The 24,017-nt window shown below is 41.5% G+C and overlaps 1 protein-coding gene across 6 annotated transcripts in view; it reads left to right on the forward strand.

The window, feature by feature from the left end:
- The window catches only part of DIAPH2 (diaphanous related formin 2), an 869,427-nt gene that overhangs the window by 28,802 nt on the left and 816,608 nt on the right, over positions 1 to 24,017 (forward strand). For 4 of the 6 annotated variants that reach the window (XM_054038969.1, XM_054038972.1, XM_054038973.1 and 1 more), the window contains exons 2-3: positions 6,992 to 7,024; positions 8,584 to 8,757. In XM_054038969.1, the coding sequence (XP_053894944.1) occupies positions 6,992 to 7,024; positions 8,584 to 8,757 (207 nt within the window). Of the gene's footprint in view, positions 1 to 6,991; positions 7,039 to 8,583; positions 8,758 to 24,017 lie in introns of those variants that run through there. The other 2 variants (XM_054038974.1, XM_054038971.1) reach the window with 2 other exon arrangements.

The following is a 24,017-nucleotide window of genomic DNA, read 5'->3' on the forward strand; positions in this document are numbered from 1 at the left end:
TGTATTGACTAGTGGAAGCTAGCTGAAAATTTTGTGTTTAATTTACAATCTTTTTGTACCTCAAAATATTTCCACTGCTGATAATATATTTACTTCTATCTGCTTGATTTCTCTAGGCTTTTAACACTCACTGGATAGAACTGTCTTTATACATGTGTACTGTCTTTGTCATTATCATAACATTTCATGCCTTAAAGAAAGTAAAAGTTAAGATAGAGTACTGACTCGGTGTGCATCCAAAAAAAAAAAAAAAAAAGTGCATGGAATGCCATGTAATGGTTGTACAGAAGCCTTGCCTCATTCACTGTAGTGACTTTCACTAGGCACTTCAATTAGCCATGCCCGTATGTGCAGTTGATCTATGCTTCTTTCAATTTTAGTAAAAAGCAAGGCCTTATTTAATAAGGTAGCTGTATAAATACAGAATTAGTGTTTGGAAAAGTAGGGACCAAATGTAATGCATCCAAGTTGAAATTACGCTTGTGGGAACCGCTAACTTCTCACATTAGGCTTCTGAGCTACATCATATTGTAAAAAAAAAAACTCTTCATACTGTATCTCCTTGTACCTTTAATCTTGTAAGCTATTTGGAATAGGGACACTTCTGCCTGGCACAGTTGATTGAAGCGTTGCACAGATTTTTTGGGATTTCTGGCGCTAAATGTATAAAACACATTGATATGCTTCCATCAGCCAACTTAAATCCAGCAACGTAATGGGTTCCCATGTGCCAGAGCTGGTGGATAGCAATCCTTTTTAAAATGCCGTGCATGCTGTTTGTGGACTCTATAGTTCAGAACCATGGAAACTTATTTTCACTGAGAAAATTGAAAAATATTTATTATGTTTGTACCGGTTGATAGTGGTCATTTTAAAAGAACCAGATGCCCATTTCCTGCCAATCTTTATTTGTTTTATGGTATCACTCAAAACCTTCCTGATCAGGATTAGGGCTCCATTCTATGAGACACTGGAAAAACTCCTTTGAAGACAGAGATCCTGAGTGGAACAGTGTGAAATCTTATTGGGTTAATGAGGCAAAAAATGGTCTTACCAGTGGTTGCCCCTGAACCATGCTGGTAACCACTGCTGTGAGACTATACTCAGTCTGGGAGACAACTGTTAAATTAAAATGCTTTCCCCAGTCAGTTTCACAAAGACAGAAGGATGGAGGTAACCTATTCTAGCTTTTAAAATGGAATATGCATCTAGTAATACTACAAGTAGTATGTTGGGTGATCTGTCTATACAAAACCCCGCATGGACACAGGAATTTTTAAAAGGTTCGTTAGTTTTCATTCATAATTCTTTAACACATAATTGACTTAGACTAGGGATCCTAATTAATTTATTTGGTAGACTGTCTATTGTTTAGTGTGAGGCTTCATTTTTGAATTTTTGAAACCATTATTGAAACTTCAATAGAAATACAGATTTTGTTTGCCTTAATTATGAAGGCATTATTACTTAATTTAAAGGCTACAGTTGGGTAAAGAATGCCACAATAGTGCTAGTTTCTTATGGCACTACTTTTGTGATAATTTTTTTTGGTATAATTTTTAACAAAATGTGGTTTCTGCGTAACGTTAAGCTTCAAGTATTCGATCTTCATTGCTGGATGCATTAAAAATTTGTTCAGATAACTTGGTTGTAAGAAGGTAATAGCTACACGTTTTGGACAGTGCCTTATAGCTTTTGTAAAAAATTAATTTTTCAGAAAGGTTCGGTCCATTTTATTGTGTGATGGCAAAGGGAAAAAATGAGACTTAATCATTACTGATTTATGACATACTGAAAGGAAATTAAACCAAAAATGAGTATGCCCATACCTCTAACAGATGCTCCTGCCCCATTGGTGGAGATTACACTGAAATCCAGTTTTCTGGATGCATTATGGTTTACTGAATCTTCTATCACAAGAGTTGCTTACAACAGAATATACAAAACTTCACTGATATCTTTTTCCCTTTAGTTAAATCCTTTTATTGTTTTCCCAAGTGATGACCCTAAATGTTTGGAGAATGTGGTACTGATGCAATTATTAAAACAAAGGGGGAGCTGTACAGGGGGAAAAATACTAAGTGGACAGCCTCTTGAGTGACACTTTAGCTCTTTGGTGATTATCCCAGACTTGAGAGTTTTTTATGAAAGTAAAAATGAAAAGAGATGAACAAAGAAGCCAGAGATGTGGAGGTGATGAAGCATAACAAAATAGGATGCAGGGCACAAGGTTGGTGGAGGGTGACTATTACGAGTGGGACTCACCCCTGCGGCACCTCCTGCTGGTTGTCTCTGGGAATTAGCTCGTCCAGCCTCCGAAGCGTCTTCTGCAGGCCAGTGTCCCGCTGCCACTTGGCCCCTGTCTCCCTCCCAGACCCGGTGCCCCATTATCTGAGGTGCTGCCTCTTGGCAGTAGCCCCTTTGTCTCAGGGTCTCCCCTCCCTGGGGAGCTCCCACCCACTATCCCTACCTTGCCTCAGTATAAGGCTACTGTCAGTCAGTGTCTGGTTCCCGTGCCCTGGGGCAGTCTGGAGTATCAGCCTACTCATCACTGGCAAGGTTGGGTTTGCCTTTGCCTACCCCTGGGCTGCCCTCTGCAACCCCCAGTACCCATTGGCCTTCTGCTAGGGCACAGCTTGGGGCTTTCCAGGCTGGAGCTCCCCAGCTCCTCTGCCTTTCCCCAGCCCTGCTCTGCTCTGCTCAGGTCCCTGCAGCCAACTTGATCTCCCTCTACAGCTAGAGAGAGACTGCTGAGCTCCTGGCTCCCAGCCTCTTATATAGGGCCAACTGAGGCCTGATTGGGGCATGGCCCAGGTGCAGCTGCTTCCCCAATCAGCCTAGTAGCTGCTTTCCCTGCCACAGCCCTCTCCCAGGGCTGTTTTAAGCCCTTCCGGTCAGGAATGGGGTAACCACCCCGCTACAGTGACCTTTAGCTGGAGTCAGTTGGCCTGCTCTTTGAGTGATTCGCTCTCTTGAGTGGCATGTAGACAAGCATGAAGAAAATAGAGAAGAGAAAGAATTGAGAGAAAACACTTGAATATGAGGGGAAAAAACATGCTGTCCACTTGCTTAAACATCCTGGAGATACTCCAATTGAATAAAGAAACTCCAAAGTTCTAGAAAGCATTTAAAAACTCCTAGTTATATGCTGGGATTTCTGGCACCTTCAAAATATTGTTGATAATAGCCATCAAAATATCAAGGAAACTTGGTGGTGTTCTCTGTACTGGTCATTTGCCTTCTATGAAAAATGACTTTCTCATTAAAATACAAGCTTTACAATGAGCAGAACCAGTATTACTTGAAAACAAACAAATACCTCTTTCCCCCTTCCTCCCCCCCAAAAGTGTAGTAAAAAGTAGGATTCAATTGTGGGCTTAATAAGGCAAAACTAATGTCCTTTATAACCTATTAAATCTTAGATACGTTATTGATGTGATATAGTGCTACATTAAATTCTATTACAAAATTAATTAGACTGAAACTTGGCACAGAGTGTAGGCAGAGTAATAAGTCACTCGTACTTTTTATGAGACTGGTAAAGGGGTACTGCATAGGTCTTTTGGTCTCATTATAGTCTTTATTGGTATGGAAGAGAAGAAAGTGTGTTAATCCAGATAAAAATAATTTGGAACCCATTGAGAACTCCAGGGGACCAAAAAAAAAAAAAAAATAGAAAAAATTGTACTGAAGAAAATGGGAAATTATGACAAAGTAAGCTAATTCTTCAGGAGGCAAAAAATGGGAAACAGTATTATGGGATGTGATAAATGAAGGGGAGTGGGTAGCTCCCTTTTATGGACCCCACCTAGCCACTTAGCTATCAAATCCCTATTAGTAGCTGTTCTCTATTTGCTTTGCCTGTAAAGGGTTAAAAAGTCCATAGGTTAAAGGAAGGGAGTGGGCACCTGACCAAAAGAGCCAATGGGAAGGCTAGAACTTCTTAAAATTGGGAGAAAACTTCCCCTTTGTCTGTCTGTATGTTCTCCCGGAGAGAAGGGACAGAGCAGCTATACTGTAAGACCTTGGGCAAGGTATGAAAAATCATCAAATCATACCTAGAAACTACTCATTTGAAACATCCAGATATGTAAGTAGATCAGGGAATGTCTAGGAAGACGCATTTAGGTTTGGATTTGATTGGATAACTTTGATTGGATAACTTTGGTTTAACTGTACACGTATTCTGGACTACTAACATGCATGGAAGCAGATCCATCAATATATTATGACTTCAGCTACTGAGGACAAAACCATTACTGTCACATAAGGAGTGATAGTTAACCTTTCTAAGGCCAAAGTTGACAAATCTGAATGGCTAAAATTAAGTCCATGTTTAAATACCTAAATGGAACTGGTCTCTTTCAGAAGTGCACAATAAATCATTTCTCAGTGGGTACACCCATGGAAATCCGTTAAAATGAAAACCTTTAGATTGTAGCTTTACTGTTGTGAAATATCTCAAAAATAATAATTGCCAAGTAAAAATATCCCCTTTGAGGTATGAGTCAATGGAAATTCGGGCCTGTAATTTGAATTTTCAAAATACTGAATATGTAGTGTGGTATTCACTGGTTTTGCTGAGGTATTATTGAAATATCCAAGTGAGAACTATGTCAATTTAGTTGCAGGGCCAAGAGGGAGAATTGAAAAGTTACTTCTAGATGCTCCTAAACAACTAACTTTAGTGTTAAGAAACCATTATAAACTTCATGAATAAAATGAATTCCCATTTCAAACTGTTTTTACTGTCATTAGTTAATAAAATTAACAGTTTTCTAAAGTCTTTGAGAAAAGCCACATAAATAAGAATTAAATTCTGTGGTTAAAATCAAGTAAATAATTTTAGGTTTTGGGAAGTTTTCTGTAGCTTTTTCAGAAGCAGTATACAATTTAAATCTGTAGGTCATACTTGAGAACTTGCGTAATGAAAACCCTGCCCCCTAGCCACCCATCCCAGCCTGAAGCACTGGGACTCCAGCAGGGGTTTCCCTGTTTTGTGGGGTATGGGCACCTCAGCCTGTTATGTCCAGTGTGGGCAGCAGGTCTGTGTGTGCCGGCAAGTTTGTGGTGCTCCCACCAGGTAAGGAAGCATTGGAATGTGTTGAGCACCAGCTACAGGCATGTTTTGCAGGGCTGCAGCTAAGAAAGACCTGTCCTGGTGCTTCCTCTCCTGGCTGCAGATCTGCCTGTGGTCCTGGCTCCTTTCCTCTTCCCCCCCCCCCCCCCAACCCTCCCAAATGAATAAGTGGCATGCCTGTTGCCAATATCCAAATACCATTAACGTTAAAGTCAGTCGGATGGATTGGTTCCTGGCAAAATGTTGCTTTAACATGAAGTTTGTTAATATCAGGGTTGCAGTTACGCAACATCCACTCTAACTCAAGGTGAGCTGTATGAGCCAGTAACTGGGCATTCTCCAAATACTTGAGTAAAACATTGGCTGCTACTTTGAGAGTACATGTGAAACTGGAGAGTGTAGGGGAGGTTGTCTGTCAAACCAATAAGCCCTGCTGGGAACATGAGGCTTTAAGGAGTACAATGGCAAGTGGCCCTTGCAGGAGCATTAACTACACTGGTTGAGCTATCACAAGTGCTGCTGTCTTTGAAACTCCCTTTAGTTTCCAGAAGCTAATGGTTTATTTCCCACAGTATCCATTACTGATGGCACAATATTTAGTGGCTTCATAGCTCATCAATCCTTGTCAATTTGATCATTGCCATGGGTAGAGAATGTAGGGCAGCGTCAGTGGATGATCTGGCAATAAAGAAAGATGAAATATCCATGGTAAAGCAATGTCCGCAGCCCTTTGATACTGTAGACAGTGAAGGAGTAGTGACTGAGTTGCAAACCATAGCAAGTGGATGATAGGGCAGTTTTTGGGTCGCTCCCCTACTACCCTGCTGAACATTCTCAAAAAGTGTGCAGTTTCTCCTCCCTGAGGAAATTCAGTTTTTCAGGGCTCCATCTTGTCAAGGCTCTCGTTTCTAATGTAGGAGAGACTGTTAACAGTGCAGCTTAATTGTGTGGGTTACAGTGGCTATAGTATGCTGATGATGCACACCTTTTTACTTAGCCATATCTGAGCTAGCTCAAGTTGTAATTCGCACTACTGAGCATCTGCAGGAGACTGGTACATGAAAGAAAGCTAGCTGGGTGAGTAAAACATAGTCCCTATAAAATTATATGGCTTTGATTGTCTGGATGGGGAAAGCAACTAAAATAAATGGGAAGGGCTCTGAGATATGGGATCTTTAATGGAGAGACTATATTTGCCAGCATGGCAGAAAATTGGCTATAGTAATTATCCATTTATGGTTTTGGATAGCTCATGTAAATGACAGTGACATTTTTCTCTAGAACTCTGGAATGGTTCCTGCTCAAACTACCAAAGCCATTGCCCATTACTAACTCCTTGGTTCTTAAGAAGTATGTAGTGACAGTTGCTTGAAATATACGTTACTTTTTAATGTGAGCCAGGTAATAGGAAAAAAATAAAGCTTTTAAGGAAATGTAATATTGATACTGCTAGATGTCTCTAGATTGAGTGAGTCTTCTGGCAAAACTGAGAGAAGTGTGCTCATGCTGGCAATGATTTCCTCCACACAAATCTTAAGTCATTAAATTTTCAAGTTGTAAAACTAAGTATACTCAGACTTAGGTATAACAGTTCTTGTACTGGTTACTAGTATACCAGAATGAGTTAGATGAAAACTGTTTAAGTTTGATGTTATATGCTATTTTGAAATTAATAACTTAACATCCTACAACTCATCTTTCTGGGTGAAGGGAAAGTAATGCTCTGTAAGGGGTTATAATTGTCTGTCTTGCTAGCTCAAACCCATTCATAAATATCAATTTGTTTCTATTAAATTCGCTAAAGGAGAATTTTAGTTACTGTTTCCACATTAATGTACAAGAGCTTAATTTTTTCTTTGTTTCACACCAGTTAGGTAACTTGCTTTTTCTTTTGTCTTTGGTTTTTAATAGAACGTTCAAATAAAAACTTTGGCAGATGATGTGGTAAGGTCTTCATGGCAAGTTTTATCTACAGTGCATGTTATCTTATTCAAAAGGTTGTGGACAATGAAGCCTGTATTTAAAGGATATTAAATGTTTCACTAGTTGGGTTCTACAAATATTTTGCAGTAATTGTGGGTGGTAAAAAAATTGTAAATTTTTTAGGTGAAAATACCAATCTGTCGCAGCTGTTTTTAAATCCACTATTTTAAATGATTGTCACTGTCCACAAATGCTTGATTTAGGTAAAAAAAATACATTAGGCAAAGGGGGTGCAGCTTATATACGGTTACCTGTTTCAAGTTTTTGTAAAGTAAGTCTTACAGTACAAATTTGAGTCTTGAATCGGTTGTAAGTGTTAATTGTAGACAACTGAACTTTTAACCTATTGATTTGTTACTTAACAATACATAAAACAGTTGAACTTAATCACTTTTATGAAAAAATGCTACAGAAAATACACCTGTAACCTAAATAAGCTGCTTAAGCCTGTTGTTGGAAATGGACAGTTTTACTGAGTCCATCTTCTTAAGGCTGTTTGATTCCATAAAATGTACATCAATAATGTGATTTGTTAAATGGTTTGTTTGCATTGATGTTAAAGCAGACATAACAAGTATTCCATTCTTCAGGCAGTGGGATAAGATAACAGGTTTTCTAACTGTTAACAGCTATGAGGGTAGAATTGTGTATTAAGTAATATGGTAACAAACAGCCTTAGAATGAAGGATCACAAGATCACTCTAACTGGTGGAATGATTCTTTCTCCTGTTGTAATAATAAACTAACTGATTATGCATGCGCTTCTAAACCCATTCGGTTTTAGTTAAGAACCTTCATTGCAGATCACATGGTATGCTTTTACTGATGTCTGTCAAGTGTATTGAACTATGAATGGCTGTTTCTATGCAGTAAAACGATTAACTGGTTTGTGGCACTATGTGCTAATTATAAGAGACCGTACTCAACACCTAATAAAAAGTTAGTGACAAAATCTTAAGATATTTTGTATTCCTCTGGAAATTTTTTTTCTTATATGGAAATGTTGTGTACACCTGATGAAGCCATGATTATCCCCCAAATTTTGCCATTTCAGCTATCCTCCAAAAACCTATCACCATTCTTCAGGTAAAAGAGGATTGGGCAATTGTCTTCGAATTTATCACTGTTCATCAGAAATTGGCTAAAAGGACCATTACCAATTGATGTGCAACGTGACCTTCTCCCCATTCCAACTATCTTGCAAGATTTTTCAGACCCTAATGTACTGGTGTGTAGGTGAATCTGGGAATGGGAATTAAATGTGGTGATGCAGGCTATACATCAGTGCCACTACTGTGGATTAAACTTAATTCTGAATGGGGGAAAAAAATTGTATGAGAACAAGGAGTTTTAAGAATTTATAAATAGTACAGTCTCTGATTTTTGGCCTTGCTACTTAAAATAACCCTTGGTATGTTTATTGCATCATGAGCATGCAATTTGATTAATAAACATGTATGCTGCTTTCGTATTGTGCATATATATAGGAATTTTTAAAAGATATCTTTTTTTGTTTTCAGCGTGACAGATTAACAAGTTTTAGAAAATCAGCTGTAAAAAAAGAGAAACCTCTCATTCAGCACCCTGATTCTCAAACCTCTATGAGTGAATTTCCAGTTGCCCAACCATTGTTTGATGAACGTTGTATGAATTTATCAGAAAAAGAAGTTATGGATCTCTTTGAAAAAATGATGGTAAGCAATTTGCTAAGTTTTTTACTTAAATTTTCATGTGTATCAACAGTTTTGAAATGTGAGATGTCAATAAATAGTTCTTCCACCTTACTTTGAAATTTGAAACTTTGGCTGCAGAGCTAGCTACTATTGTGAAACACCAAGACATACCCTATCCTCTTCATACAAAACACAGATATTTAATTTTATAAGCTACATAATCTGTCACTTGACTGAATAATCAGTAAAGCTTGCCTGAGTGCATGGCATGCTTAATTCAGGTCTTCAGAGAACTACAAAAGACTTTAAAAATTACAAAAAATTTGAGATGGCTATCATTGACAAATAGCTGTTTTAAACAATCTTCAAATAGCACAGTTACAGCAATACTAGAAGTTTATTACTGCTTATGTGAATATTGTGAAAGGGTTATGTGATCTCTGAAAAAGACTGAAGGCCTTATTAATACAAAGACTTTTTATATACAAATAAGTTTTCTTAAGGTTTTGTGTATAAACATTAATGTGTTGGGGCCTATGATAACAGTGACATTTATAGCAAAATTGCTACAATCATGCTTCTTAGTAACGTAGAAACCTGCTTTTAAAAAAATAAGTATGCATAACTTATGTATATCAGAGGTAATTGTATTCACATATCATTTGCTGCAGAAGACCATGTTTTGCTTTGTTTCGTAGCTTTTTCTCAGTTCCAATTTAACTCACGTTTTCTTAGAGCTACTGAACGATCGTCTATGTACAACTTCTGTATGAGTGTTAGAGATGACTGAGGATTTTTAACCCTTCTGAGCATGTATATTGATTTAGGCAATCTAATTCCTTTCCTTAGGACTGACTATTCCTTCAAAAAGCTTGCAAGTGGCAGAGTACTATTGGAACAAATAAGTAACAAAGGGTCTTAATTGTTAATACACTGCCGCTTTGATACCTAAATCGGCTCCAGGAGATTCTCTGTGGGAGGATTTCAGATTTTCCAGATCAACCCAATCAACCCCAGTGACTGTAAATCATTGATTTCAGAAAATGTGTGTGAAAGAATCAGATTGAATGCTTTAAATGACTGAGCACTTTGCTCTAAAGAGGCATGGAGAGGAACAGGTTCTTTGTGATGGCTCATTTTGGTGAGCAGATTCAGTTAACTGACTTAAACTACTTGTATTTTAAGAGCTCTCAGTTGATTGAAGTTGAAAGCATAAAAATTTAACAGTTTGCTACTCCACAAGTAATGGATAATTATGACCTACTAGAGGCTCTTAATTTGTCAACTGAGCACAAATACGATGCTAAAATGTGATAAAGTTTCGCAGGAGCATAATAGAAAGTTAGCATAGTTTTTAGAATATTAAGCAACACCAGCACATAGAAGCTTGAGTCCGTGGTGTGCCAGTACAAATTGAACAGAAGCAACATGTATTCATGTTAGGAAGGTGAAAATATTTTTTTCATTCCAAAGTCTAAATATAATTTTTGATTGCATCTGAATTTTTACTCCGGTTATTCCCTTTTCAGAAAAGGTTATGCTTACCTTCATGGCACCACATCTATGTAAGGGGAGCTGCCATGACTTTGAGCGCCTTCTCCTGTGATCCAAAACACATTCATATACAGGTGTGAACATAAATTAGGCTTGCTTTATTAGAGTGATTTGTTAATGCAATCAACTATAGAGTAAACTAAGATCAGTACTTAAAGCATGAATAAGAAAGTAAATCCATTTGTTAATGTCTGAGTATCACTGAGAACATAGCAGAATTTTTGGAATCTGTTGCTAATTTTCAGCATTGAACAACTGACCTTCCAGTGATCTGCCATACATTATCCTTTCATCTCCTTGCTGGTCATCCGCTAGCATGATGTCCTCCACCTTTCTTTCCACAATAACTTTTCCAAGGTTATCTCCATCTCTGAGCCTAATTGACCAAAGTACATATATTTGCGTCTGATTTCCAACATCAGTGTCTGCTTCTCTCTAATAATATAACATAAGCAACAGGTCAGTCTCTAAATACTCCAGCCATTAATGGCTATTACTCACGGTGGTCAGGGAGGCAGCTCAATGATTTTGGGGTCCCTAGACTTCTGACTTCAACAAGCTGGGACTTGGTGACGGGATGGATCACACAATAATTGCCCTGTTAGCTTCATTCGCTGTGAAGCATCCGCAGGTCCCATACTTTCAGGCTCCAACCCAGCCTGAAAGTCTACACAGCAGTGGAACAGCCCTGTAGCCTGAGCCCGAGTCACCTGGCCCAGGCCAGCCACAGGTTTTTCTTTGCTGTGTAGATGTACTCTGAAATACTAGGGTACAAAATATATAGGAATGACAAAATAGGTCATGCTGGTGGGGGAGTGCTACTATATGGGGGGGAAGGAAGGGGGAAAAGTATAGTCCAATATAGTAAAATTTTAAATGAATCAAACCATACCATAGGATCTCTATGGACAGAAATTCCATGCTTGAATAAGAGTATAGCAGTAGGAGTATACTACTGATCACTTGACCAGGGGTGGTGATGGTGATTGTGAAATGCTCAGGGAGATTAGAGAGACTATAAAAATAGAAAACTCAATAATAATGAGGGATTTCATCTATTCCCTTATTGATAGGGTACATGTCACCTCAGGAAGGGATGCAGAGATAAAGTTTCTAGACACCATTAATTACCGTTTCTTGGAGTAGCTAGTACTGGAACTCAAGGGGAGAGGCAGTTCTTGATTTAGTTCCAAGAGGAGCACAAGATGTGGTCCAAGAAGTGAATGTAGCTAAATGGCTCATAATACTAACCATAATATAATTGTTACATCCTTGTTGGGATGGGAAAATACCTAAAAGAAGCCCAACACGGTAACATTAACTTGAGAAAGGGGAACTACACAAAAATAAGGAAGCTAGTTAAACAGATATTAAAAGGAACAGTCACAAGAGTGAAATGCCTGAAAACTGCATGAAAACTTTTAATAAACAGCATAATAGAAGCTCAAATTAGATGTATACAACAAACTAAAAGAATAGAAGAATGCCACCAGGACTAAACAGCAGTGTGAAAGAATCGGAGGCAAAAAGGCATCCTTGAAAAATTGGAAATCAGATCCTACGGAGGAAAATTGAAAGGAGCATAAACTCTGGCAAGTCAAATGTAAAAGTATAATTTGGCAGGCCAAGTAAGAATTTGAAGAGTAATTAGCCAAAGACTCAAAAACTAACAGCAAAAAATGTAAGTACCTCAGAAGCCGAAAGCCTGCCAAACAATCAGTGACACCACTGGATGGTCGAGGTGCTAAAGGAGTGCCAAAGGTAGAAAAGGTCACTGTGGAGAAGATAATTAATTCTTTGCGTTAGTCTTCACTGCGGAGGACTTGAGGGAGATTTCTACACGAGCCATTCTTTTTAGGTGACGCATCTGAGGAACTGTCCCATATTGAGGGGTCAATAGAGGTGGTTTTGGAACAAACAGATAAAATAAACGTTAATAAGTCACCAGGACCAGATTGTATTCACCCAAGGTTCTGAAGGAACTCCGATAAGAAATTACTGAACTAATAGTTTAAACTATGACTTAAATTAGCTTCTGTACCAGGTGACTGGAGGAAAGCTTAGGTGCCATGGATTTAAAAAAAAAAAAAAATGCTCCAGAGTCAGTCTCAGCAATTAAGACTGGTAAGACTAACATTAGTACCAGGCAAATTGTAAAGAACAAAATGATCAGACACATAGATGAAAATGATATCTTTTGAAAGAGTCAGCATGGCTCTTGTAAAGGGAAATCATGCCTCACCAATCTATTAGAATTCTTAAAGGGGGTCAACAAATGTGGACAAGGGTGATCCAGTGGATATAGTGTACTTGAACTTTGACAAAGCCTTTGACAAGGTCCCTCACCACAAACTCTTAAGCAGAGTCACTAGTGATGGAATCGGAGGGAAGTCCTCTCATGGATCAGTAACTGGTTAAAAGACAGGAAACAAAGGTTAGGAATGAATGGTCAGTTTTCAGAATAGAGAGAGATAAATAGGGATTTATACTGAGACCAATGCTGTTAAACATGTTAATAATTGATCTGGAAAAAGGGGCAAATAGTCAGGTGACACACTTACAGATGATACAAAATTACTCAAGACACTTAAGTTGAAAGCTGACTACAAGGAGTTACAAAGAAATCTCAGAAAACTTGGTGTCTGAGCAACAAAATGGTAGATGATATTCAATATTGGTAATTACAAAGTAATGCACATGGAAACATCCCAATTATACATACTAAATGATGGGGTCTAAATTAGTTGCTACCCCGCAAAAAGAAATCATGGATCGTTCTTCGAGTGCTTGCTCATATCGATTCCAATTAGGTGTGCATGCGCCGCGTGCATGGCTGTCGGAGAATTTTTACCCTAGCAACACCCAGTGGATTGGCTGTGATGCCCCCTGGAGAGGCCCCTACCGCTCATCCGAACCATCCAGACCATGGCCAGAACAATCTGGCAAAAGCCCGTATCCATTCCTCCGACTGCTAAAGGGGTATAGCGGAAGTACTTTGTCTCCTCCAAGGGATATGACTATTTGTACACACACCCACAGACCTGTTCACTGGTGGTGGCCTCGGTGAATGAGGAGGAGCGGCATGGTCAGCAAGCCCCGGCGCCCAAATCATTAGAGGCCAAGTGCCTCGATTTATTTGGGCGCAAAGTCTACTCCTCGGGTGGACTTCAGCTCCAGATCGCAAACCAGCAAGCGCTCCTGAGCTGATACAACTATAACTCTTGGAACTCCATGTTAAAGTTCAAAGAGCTGGTTCCTTCGGAGTCCAGAGAGGCGTTTGGGGCCCTGGTGGAAGAGGGCAAAACAGTGGTGCGGACCTCATTACAGGCCTTGTTGGACACCGCGGACTCGGCCGCTCGGACCGTCTCTTCAGGTATCGCAGTGCGGCGTATCTCTTGGCTGCAAGCATCCAGCTTACCACTGGAGCTTCAGGAAATATTGCAGGATCTTCCCTTCGAGGGTGCAGGCCTGTTCTCAGACAAAACTGACTCAAGGCTTCAGAAGCCTCAAAGACTGGACTCGAGGGTCATAATGAGATAATTGGGCATGCAAACACTGGCTACCCAGCGAAAGCCCTTTAAGTCTCAGTCTCAATGCTCCAACCACCCTCCTCGGCCGAGGCAGGATTTTTTACAGGAGACGGGGGCGTAGTGGCAGGAGGAAACCCTCCAACCCCCAGTCTGGGCAGAGCCAGGGCCCGTCCAAGCCCTCGGCAGGTCCTAAACAAAACTCTTGAAGGGATGTCCTAGGATGATATACCGGACCTCGATTAGGATCCTACCCTACCCTTCCTGAATCATTTGTCCCGTTTCCACTGTGCTTGGTCCCTCATAACCATGGACAGTTGGGTTCTTTGCACGGTGGAAAGGCGATACTCTCTCCAATTTTCTTTTCTCCCCACCCTACCACTGTCTCACTTCAGGGACCACTCTCACGAGCAACTCCTCATTCAGAAGGTTCATAGGCTCCTAACCATGGGGGTGATCAAGGAGGTTCCAAGGGAGCTAAGGGGCAGGGGTTTTTACTCCCATTACTTCCTAGTCCCCTAGGCAAATGGTAGGCTTCAGCCCATTCCGGATCTGCGCAGACTCAACAAATTCATGGTAAAGTTGAACTTCCACATGTTCTCCTTGGGCACCATCATACCTTCCCTGGATCTTGGAGACTGGTACGCCAGCCTCGACATGAAGGACGTGTATTTCCACATATCAATCCCTCCGGCTCACAGACGCTTCCTCCGCTTTGTGGTCTTCCCTCCTTGTCCTTTGTGACGGATCCATCAGCCTTGGGATGGGGCGCCCATCTCGACGACATCCAGAGGCAGGGTCTATGGGCCCCGTCCGAGCTCTCTCTCCATATCAACATACGGGAGCTGATGGCGGTGCGTCTTGCATGTCAAGCCTTTTGGGAGAGCTTGCTTGGTCGTTGTGTGGTGGTCCTCACAGACAACGCCATGGCCATGTTCTACATCAACAAGCAAGGGGGGGCCCGTTCCTCCTCCCCCCCACCCCCATCAGGAGGCCATTCGGCTGTGGGAGCTCTGCATAGCCCACTCCATTCACCTGGTAGCTTCTTTTCTCCCAGGGGTCCAGAACCTGTTGGCGGACCATCTCAGCAGGTCCTTCCAATCCCACGAGTGGTCACTCTGTCCCGATGTCAGCCACTCCATCTCCCTAAAGAGGGGGTTTCCCCAGGTCGACCTGTTTGCATCACGCAGCAATCAGAAATGCCTGGCATTTTGCTCCCTCCAAGGCCACTTCCTGGGCTCTCTGACGCCTTCCTACTCTTGTGGATGAGCCGATTATTTTACGCCTTCCCGCCGTTCCACCTTGTACACCAGGTCCTGCTCAAGGTGCGCAGGTACGGAACATGGCTGATTCTGATCACCCCGGCATAGCTCAGGCAACATTGGTACACCACACTGTTAGATCTCTGTGGATGCCTCGGTTCCGCTGCCTCTTTTTCCGTACCGGATCATGGCCACCTCTGTCACTCCAGCCTATGATCCCTCCACCTCACGGCGTGGATGCTGCAGGCTGAGCCACTCGAAGCTCCTCTGTTCTCATTTGGTGCAGCAGGTTTTGTTGGGTAGCAGTAAACCTTCCACTCAGGCCACATATATGGCCAAATTGAAGCGATTCTCATGCTGGTGCACTCACCATGGCAAGTCCCCCCCCCCCCCCAGCATCCGTGCCTCTCATTTTGGACTATCTTCTGGGCCTGAAACAGCAGGGCCTGGCGATGTCATCCATCCGGGTTCACCTGGCGGCCATTTCTGCTTTCCACCCGGGAGTGAATGGCAGATCTGTCTTCGCCAACCTCATGGTCAGTAGGTTTCTTCAGGGCCTTGACCATCTCTACCCGCAGGTACGGCAGCCAGTCCCCACGTGGGACCTTAATCTGGTCCTCTCCAGGCTTATGGGAGTCCCGTTCAAGCCGTTGGTCACCTGTTCCTTCCTATACCTCTCTTGGAAAATGGCTTTCCTCATCGCTATCACGTCTGTGAGGCATGTATCCAAGCTCAAAGCTCTTACCTTGGAACCACCTTACACGATCTTCCATAAGTACAAGGTGCAGCTACGACCTCATCTGGCCTTTCTTCCCAAGGTGGTTTCGACCTTTCATATCAACCAGGACATTTTCCTCCTTGTTTTTTATCCAAAACTGCACACTACTTGTCTGGAGCAATGGCTACACTCCCTCGATGTTCGTAGGGCCCTTGCCTTCTACACTGAGCATACGAAGCCGTTCAAGAAAACGACCCAGCTCTTCGTCGCGATGGTGGACCGGATCAAGGGCCTCCTGGTCTCCTCCCGGCAGATCTCCTCTTGGATCATTTCCTGTATCTGTACTTGCTATGATCTGGCTGGTGTTTCGACCCCGCCCCTCACCACTCACTCTACAAGGGCCCAGGCCTTGTCGGCGGCTTTCCTGGTCCAGGTTCCAATCCAGGAGATCTGCAGAGCCGCTGCCTGGTCTTCAGTACATACTTTTGCCCTCACTATGCCATCGTCCGGCAAGCCAGAGATGGTGTGGTGTTTGTTAGAGCGGTCCTACAATCTATGGTACTTCACTCTGACCCCACTGCCTAGGTAAGGCTTGGGAGTCACCTAATTGGAATCGATATGAGCAAGCACTTGAAGAAAAAAAGACGGTTACTTACCTTTGTAACTGTTGTTCTTCGAGATGTGTTGCTCATATCCATTCCAAACCCGCCCTCCTTCGCCTCTATCGGATTAGCCGGCAAGAAGGAACTGAGTGGGCGATGGGTCGGCTGGGGTATATATCCAGCGCCATGAAGGCACCACTCCAGGGGGCTCCACAGCCGACCCACCGGGTGTTGCTAGGGTAAAAATTCTCCGATGGCCGTGCAGGTGGCGTGCGCACACCTAATTGGAATGGATATGAGCAACACATCTCGAAGAACAACAGTTACAAAGGTGAGTAACCATCTTTTTTCTTTTTTTAAACATCTGCTCAATCTGCATCATCAGTCAAAAAGCAAAGAGAATGTTAACCATTTAGAAAGGGAGAGATAAGACCGTAAATATAATGCCACTATATAAATCCATGGAATGCCCACACCTGGAATGCTGCATGGAGTTCTGGTCACTCTATCTCAAAAAAAGATACATTAGAAATGAACAAGGTACAAGGAAGGGCAACAAATGATTAAGTGTATGGAACAGAGAGATTAAGAAGACTGGGACTAGTGTGATGGGATCCCCCCGGGGTGCAGCCTGGGACTGGGATGGAGCCTGGGACTGTGCCTCCTGAACTCTCTCAATGCCTGGGCTGTCTCTCTCAATGCCTTGCTAGTGTCCAGCAGCAATCCCCAGGAGCTGTGATCACTCAGCACAACTGCATGTGGAAGCCCACACCCAGCTAGATTGCATGAATGCTCCCAGAGCCACTCCTGAATCACACAGAGAAAGGCACCAGCCAAATACCCGCAGTTACCAGCACTGTACCCCAGGGCAGTGCAAATTTATTAATTGGTTCACCACTTCAACAATGGAAAGTGGACATACACCAGCCTTTGCAAACCTGAGTGGATTTGTCCCAGACTTCATACAAACTCACTGGTAAAGATAAACAATTAAACAACTGTATTGACTATAAAAGGTAGATTTTTAGGTGATATTAAGTGATAGGCAAAAAGTCAGATAAATAAAAGCATGCAGTCTAAACTCTCAACGCTATTAGATTGGGCAACTTCTAGATTAAGCAGACCTTAATATACTGGTTTGTTTCTTAAACTTGGGCCAATCTCCTCTGTTGGAGTCTTGTCTTCTTCTCAGTGTCTTAGTTGCTTTCGGCGAAGGTGGGGGCAAGAGAAGGGCCCAGTATGTGTCCACGCTGTTGTATACCCTCAGTCCATGTGCTTGGGGAGCACAAGTCCAGACATGTCTGGAGGGCATTGCTGAGTCTCTCCAAGCAAGGTCGAGCAATTCCCGTGGTGTGGCCTCATGCATGTGAGTCGTTGCATTGTAGCTCTCTTGCTGGACAATGGCTGTTGATGGGTTATTTGACACCCAGCACAGGCATTGGTTACTTTCCTTGCTGTTGCCACTGGGGAGCTAATATTTGGCTGATTCCCCAGCTTAGAATATGTTTTAGTGACCACCATACAGCACAGTTCTCATAACTTCATATGCATTAATGATACAGATATATGGATAGAGAAATGCCTTTCAGCAGATCATAACCTTTCTCCTGATACCTTGTAAGGCATGCTTTTTATGTAAGATCACAATTATATGAAAATGAGGAATATGGGGGTTACAGTACGCTCCCCCAAGGTATGTCACTACTAGTCAGCTTGGAAAAGTGACAACTAAGGCAGGATATGATAGAAGTATATAAAATCGTGATTGATATGGAGAAAGTAAATAGGGAAGTGCTTACCCTTTCACATAACACATGAACAAGGGGTGTAATGGAATTACTAAGCAGCAGGTTTAAAGGAAGTACTTCTTCACACAATGCAATCTTTGGCACTCGTTGATTCGGGTTGTTGTGAAGGCCAAAACTATAACTGGATTCAAAAAAGTATTGGATAAGTTCATAAAGAATAGGTCCATTAATGGCTATTACTCAGGACAATCAGGTATGCAACCCTATTCTCTGGGTGTCCCTCGGCCTCTGACTGCCAGAATCTGGGATTTAAGGATAGGGGATGGATCATCGGATAATTGCCCTGTTGAATTTATGCCCTCTGAAGTACCTAGCATTGGTCATTGTCAGAAGACAGGATACTGGACCATTGGTCTGACCAAGTATGGCCGTTCTTATGTTTTGGAAGTCAGCTTGGGGCATCCCAACAATAAACCTGTTCACAGTAAAGGACAATAGGTAATGTCTGTTCTGCTCTGAGGGCCTCAGGTGGAAGGTGTTCACCAGGGACACCAGACTGAGTTGGCAGTTGCCTTTCCTATATGCTTTTCCTCCAATTTTGATAAGTTCACAGATCATGCTTCAGTTGAAACTGGATCATGCTTCAATCCAAATTCCTTCTCCTTGCCGATGCATGGCTGAAGCAGTGTTGGTTTCCCAATCTCTTTGTGCTGTCAGTTCAGCCTCCCGTACGCCTTCCTATCCATACTTACTTGCTCAGACAGAATCATGATTGCACGTTGTATCCTGTGCTCAGCACCTTACATTTCACAGCATAGCTGCTCTGAGTTTGAAAGAGGAGGAAGAGCATTGTTTGGCGGCTATTCAATAGGTCCTACCCAGTACTAGAAAACTTTCCACCGGAATGGCCTGTTCGGTAAAATGGAAGTGGTTTTGGCCTGCGGAGTTCAGCCAACTGTGACTTGTATCCAGAACATCTTGGAGTATTTGCTGCTTTTTCAGTCATCAGGCCTTATGATTAGCCACTAGATACGCCCTCAATGAGCTATCTCAGCCTTTCATCTGCCCATTCATAGAAGATCAGTGTTTTCTAGTGCTACGGTATGCATCCGAAGAAGTGAGGTTTTTACTCACGAAAGCTTATGCCCAAATAAATCTGTTAGTCTTTAAGGTGCCACCAGACTCCTTGTTGTTTTTGTAGATACAGACTAACACGGCTACCCCCTGATACTTGCTACGGTAGTGATCTTCTCAAAAGGAATTCTTCGTCTCCATCTGCTGGTGTGGAAAAATATTCCCTTGTGAGACCTTAACTCAATCTCAGTGGCTCTGATGTGACCTCTGTTCATGACTCTTGCATCCTGTCCCTTTTCTCTCTTGTCAAAAACTACATTCCTCATGACAATAACACATGCAAACAGTGTGTGAGAGTTGCAGGCTTTGATGGTGGAACCTCCTTATACACAATTCTCCAAGGATAGTGACTTTGTGGCTTCACTCAAAATTTGTGTCTAAAGTGGTCTGTTTCATTTGTACCAGACCTGTGTCTTTTCCTAAGCCTCATTCATCCTGGAGGATCAGTGCCTTCATATGTTAGATATCAGATGATGTCTGTCCTTCTACCTTGGCAGGACTAAACCCTTTTGAGCTTTACTTCATCTGTTGGTGTCGTATGCAGATCATGTAAAGGAACAGGTAGTCTCCTCACAGATGATCTTTAAGTGGATAACTTGTTGCATCAAGACTACATCCAAAACGGCTTCAGCTATGCCCCCTCAATGGGAGTGAAGCAATTCTACCAGAGCGGAAGCTACGTCAATGGTGTTTTTGAGTGACAGCTGAATATTGGACATTTGCAGGAATGCCACGTGGTCAGCAATACATAAGTTTCTGAATCATTATGCCATTACCACTGCGTCAAGAGCACATGCAAACGTAGGGAAGGCAATCCTTGTTCAAATAGGTGACTCACAAGCAGAGTCTAAGTGGAATACATGGCTGTATCTACTCAAAGAATGGTTACTTCCTGTAACTGTACTACTTTGAGATGTGATGCAGACACTTATTCCACGATTCGCCCTCCATCCCCTCTGTTCTGAAGTCTAGTCTCTGGGCATTGGGTGCGAAGGAACTGAGGGTAGTCTGGGCAGTGCTGCCTCATATAGCTGGGGAAGGGCTAGGGCCACGAGGCACAAGCACAGTAAGTAACTGTTTCTTCCCTTTGTAGTGGAGCTTGCAGCTCTGATAAAGGAGAAATTAATTTGAGGAATCATCTATGTGAACATATTAGGTTTGTTAGATCAGGGCTTCCTGTGCAGGAGGATAAGAGGAGTCTGGATGGCTGGGGAAGTGTATACTAGGCTAGGATGAAGGGATTCACAAAGCTTGGAGGAAGAATGACCTAGGATGAAGAAGCCAGGAATGCAGTATGTGCAGGGGCTTGATGCCAGGTTTGTAAGTTCGTTTCCCTCCCAGTTGTCCTACAGCCAGACAGACCATCTAGTGCAGGTTCTCAGCTTGGACTCTTATTTTAGTAGCTTTTCCATACCCCTTATCCTCAAGCTACTGTACATAGAAATATGTTTTGTGGTGGCAACACAAAACACCCCTTTGTTCTTGGTTTGTGCAGCACCAAATGCAATGTGGTGTATATGACTAGGGCTCCTAGATGTTACAGTAATACAAATAATATCTTTAGTTCAGAGTTCTGTTCTTATGAATGTTGTGACTCTAAAGGACATTGTGATTTCTTAGTTTCTTGTAATTCTCAAGTTACTGCGTTGTGAAGTCAATTATTCTGAGGTTTTTGGTGGGCTGAGATCACAATGTGGCCATTACCTCTAAATACAGGATAACTTATCTGGAGTTACCAACTGAAATTCTTGAATAATTCACTGATTGATTACAGGAATTATGGACGCTATCAAATTTCATGTTTGTTCTCCAGCTAGTGAGAGTAAATACTAGGATTAAGTGCAGATCTCTTAAGTTTCAATCCTTGTCTACTAAATGACAAAAACTATCTTGGATTTAATTTCTATATTTTCTATAACGTTTGTTTTGAAACAAAAACCCTAGTATATAGTCAGAAGTAGAAACTTGTGCTTTTTTCACATCTCAAGCATTTGTGGTAAGCCTTTTTTTTTTTTTTTTTTTTTTTTTTAATATCCCATTCATTAAAGTAACCTTGGTGTCCCCAAATGCACACATGTCTTAAGACTTTTTCTCTGGAATCCAGATGGGCAAGACTAATGTCAGTGCAGTAATAGAATTAGGAATTAGGTGGTTTTTTTTCTTGTAATGATTATAATGGGATATTAAAATGCTACTTCAGTTTGACAGTAAAAGCTTCGGTTAAACAACAGAATGGCCTAGACTACCTATTACTGGACAGGAGACATTAAGCTAATCTCAGTAATTTGAAAAATTGTGGATTTAACTTGAATGTTAAGATTCTTCATTAAGTAATTTGCCAGTCTTAAAACAGCTTGAATGGTTTCTTTTAAGTAACTGAATTAAAATATTTTTTTTGGTTTCATAAAATATATTTAAGATTACTCACTTTTTCCTGTTCATAAATGGTTCTTGGATTAGACTGGCTAAGCCACACAGGTCTCACCTATCCTTAAATGAAACACTTTTGCACATCTATAAACTTTTGTTAGCAATCAAAAATACACTAAAAGAGGATTCACTTGGGATTTGAGGAATGAAACGCTTTTGTTTTGACTTTCTTCTAAAGAAGAGCTCCCCTACCACAGTCTCTGGTGTGATCTCTGTTAAAAGCTTTCCACAGAGAAGCTTACTGAAGAGATTGTAACTGAAGTAACCGTTGTTCACTGTTTCTTTAATCTTTCTTCCTTTTCCTTTAATAAAAGTCATAGTTAATCATGTTTATTTTTTTCTTATTTATAGTTGTGATATCCCCTAAAACATGACAAAGAACCCCATGTAATTAAAATAGCGGAGTCAAATTCCTGAATTGCCACTGAGACCATTATTAAAATTTGGCCTACCATTTGCTTCTCTGGACTATAAATTTAAGGGATAAAATCAACCCCTTTAAACATTCCTGTCACAATTTGAGTACACTTTTGATCCCCTTTGTGGTCTGGAGGAAAGCTCTCTCACACGTCTAGATGTCACCTCTCTGGGCATCCCTCTCCCTCTAGATCCGGAGTTGAGGCTTGCGGCCCCATTGCACTTCACTGTGTAAATCATAGCGGGAATGAGAGTCCAGTCCCTTGCCTTTGCTTTCTGTCCAAAGACTATATGAATTGAGTGTGTCAGCTTTTCAAAAGCAGAGTACATTTACTTGAAGACCGAGAGAGAACCCGCAAAACAATAAAAGGATTTAAAATCATATTTAAGATTATCAAAGGGTCACCCCCGTCCATTTTCCTAGGCATTCCTAATAGGTTCCAACGTCTTTCAAACCCTCAAGCCTCAACGGCTGGATCTCTGCCTCACCAGCCTTGTGACTTTTGCAGTAGCCCACCTCTAGTGACCCCAAATTCCACAGAGAACCTACCCAGGAACCCAGTGATGAACGCATACATATAACACACACTGATAAAAAGGTCCGTGAATGTTTTATGGGCTCGTATTGTCTGGCCCATCTCATTATAATAGTGTTTTCACGCTTTGAAGGACTGGCTCAAACGTATGGATAAACTTTATAAAGCTGAAACAGTAGTCCCTAAAGATGCCATAGGTGATCACAACATCTGTTACAACCCTTTTCTGCTCCACACCAGTGTATTAGGTTGTGGCCTTCATGAGAAACTTGAAGTGGTTTTACTAATGGGTTGTTGCTTGTCAAAATGTCTGTAAAATGGAAACTGTCCAAAATTTTCTTCCGTCACAATACCAGTTTACTTTTTGTAAATACTTTGACTAGTTTTTGATCTAAGCTTTGAGGACAACAGAAGTAATCTCTTGGATCTCTGCTTGCTAGTACCTGTTTTCTCTCCTTAAGTGATAGGCTGAATCTCAACCTTCTAGTTTCTTATGACACTTAAAACAGCCTAATTAATTTACCTATCATTTAAAATGTGAGAGGCTCTTGTTTGTGAACATAACTGTCTAGCGGCTCACTTGAAGTCAGCTAATAGATCCACGCTTCAGGAAGTCATAGCATCTACTGCCCAATAGTAGCAGTTATTGGCAAACTTTCCTTTAACTGTTTCCATGGGTTAAGTTAAAAATGGACTAACTCTTCAGATGAGTTGATAAATAATTGGCCTATGTATACTCCCAATGTCAGCAATACAAACTTTAAAACATAGCCCCATAAACCATGCTGGCCTATTCATAAGCACAATTACAGGTGCAGTAATAACTCACTTAAGGACAAATCATTACCGGGAATCTTTTTTTTCATGTATGCCAATAAGTAACTTGGATTTGGTCAGTTTTTTCCTAAAGGTGGATAAATCAAAATTCTGCTTCCTCTTTTTGCGATGACAAATGAATCCAGACTGACCCTGGCAAATGTTACAACAAAACATGAAAGATATACTGGTGCAAAAGGTAGTCTACAATTTGCCTGGCTGAGAACCTGATTGTGTCTTCATAATTTGTCTGTAGAACTACAGTGTCTAAAGCTGTAGATAAAAAGTTGGGAACTCACATGGTTTTTGAGAATCCCCCCATAAGCTCGACTAGTAAGCCCAGCTTTTTATGTATATGGTCTCAAACTCAGTTGATGAGAGAGTGAAATTTCACACGCACACCCTGAAGTAATACTGTTGTTATGGCCAGGAATCTTGGGTGCTTCCAAGTTCACTTCTGTCTCCTGGGTTGAGTTTCTTCCTTAACTGTTGAACAGGATGATAGCAGATTGTGTGGAAAGTGGTAAAATCTTCACT

This window comes from Malaclemys terrapin, chromosome 9 (assembly GCF_027887155.1).
Source record: "Malaclemys terrapin pileata isolate rMalTer1 chromosome 9, rMalTer1.hap1, whole genome shotgun sequence".
Classification (NCBI taxonomy): domain Eukaryota; kingdom Metazoa; phylum Chordata; order Testudines; family Emydidae; genus Malaclemys; species Malaclemys terrapin.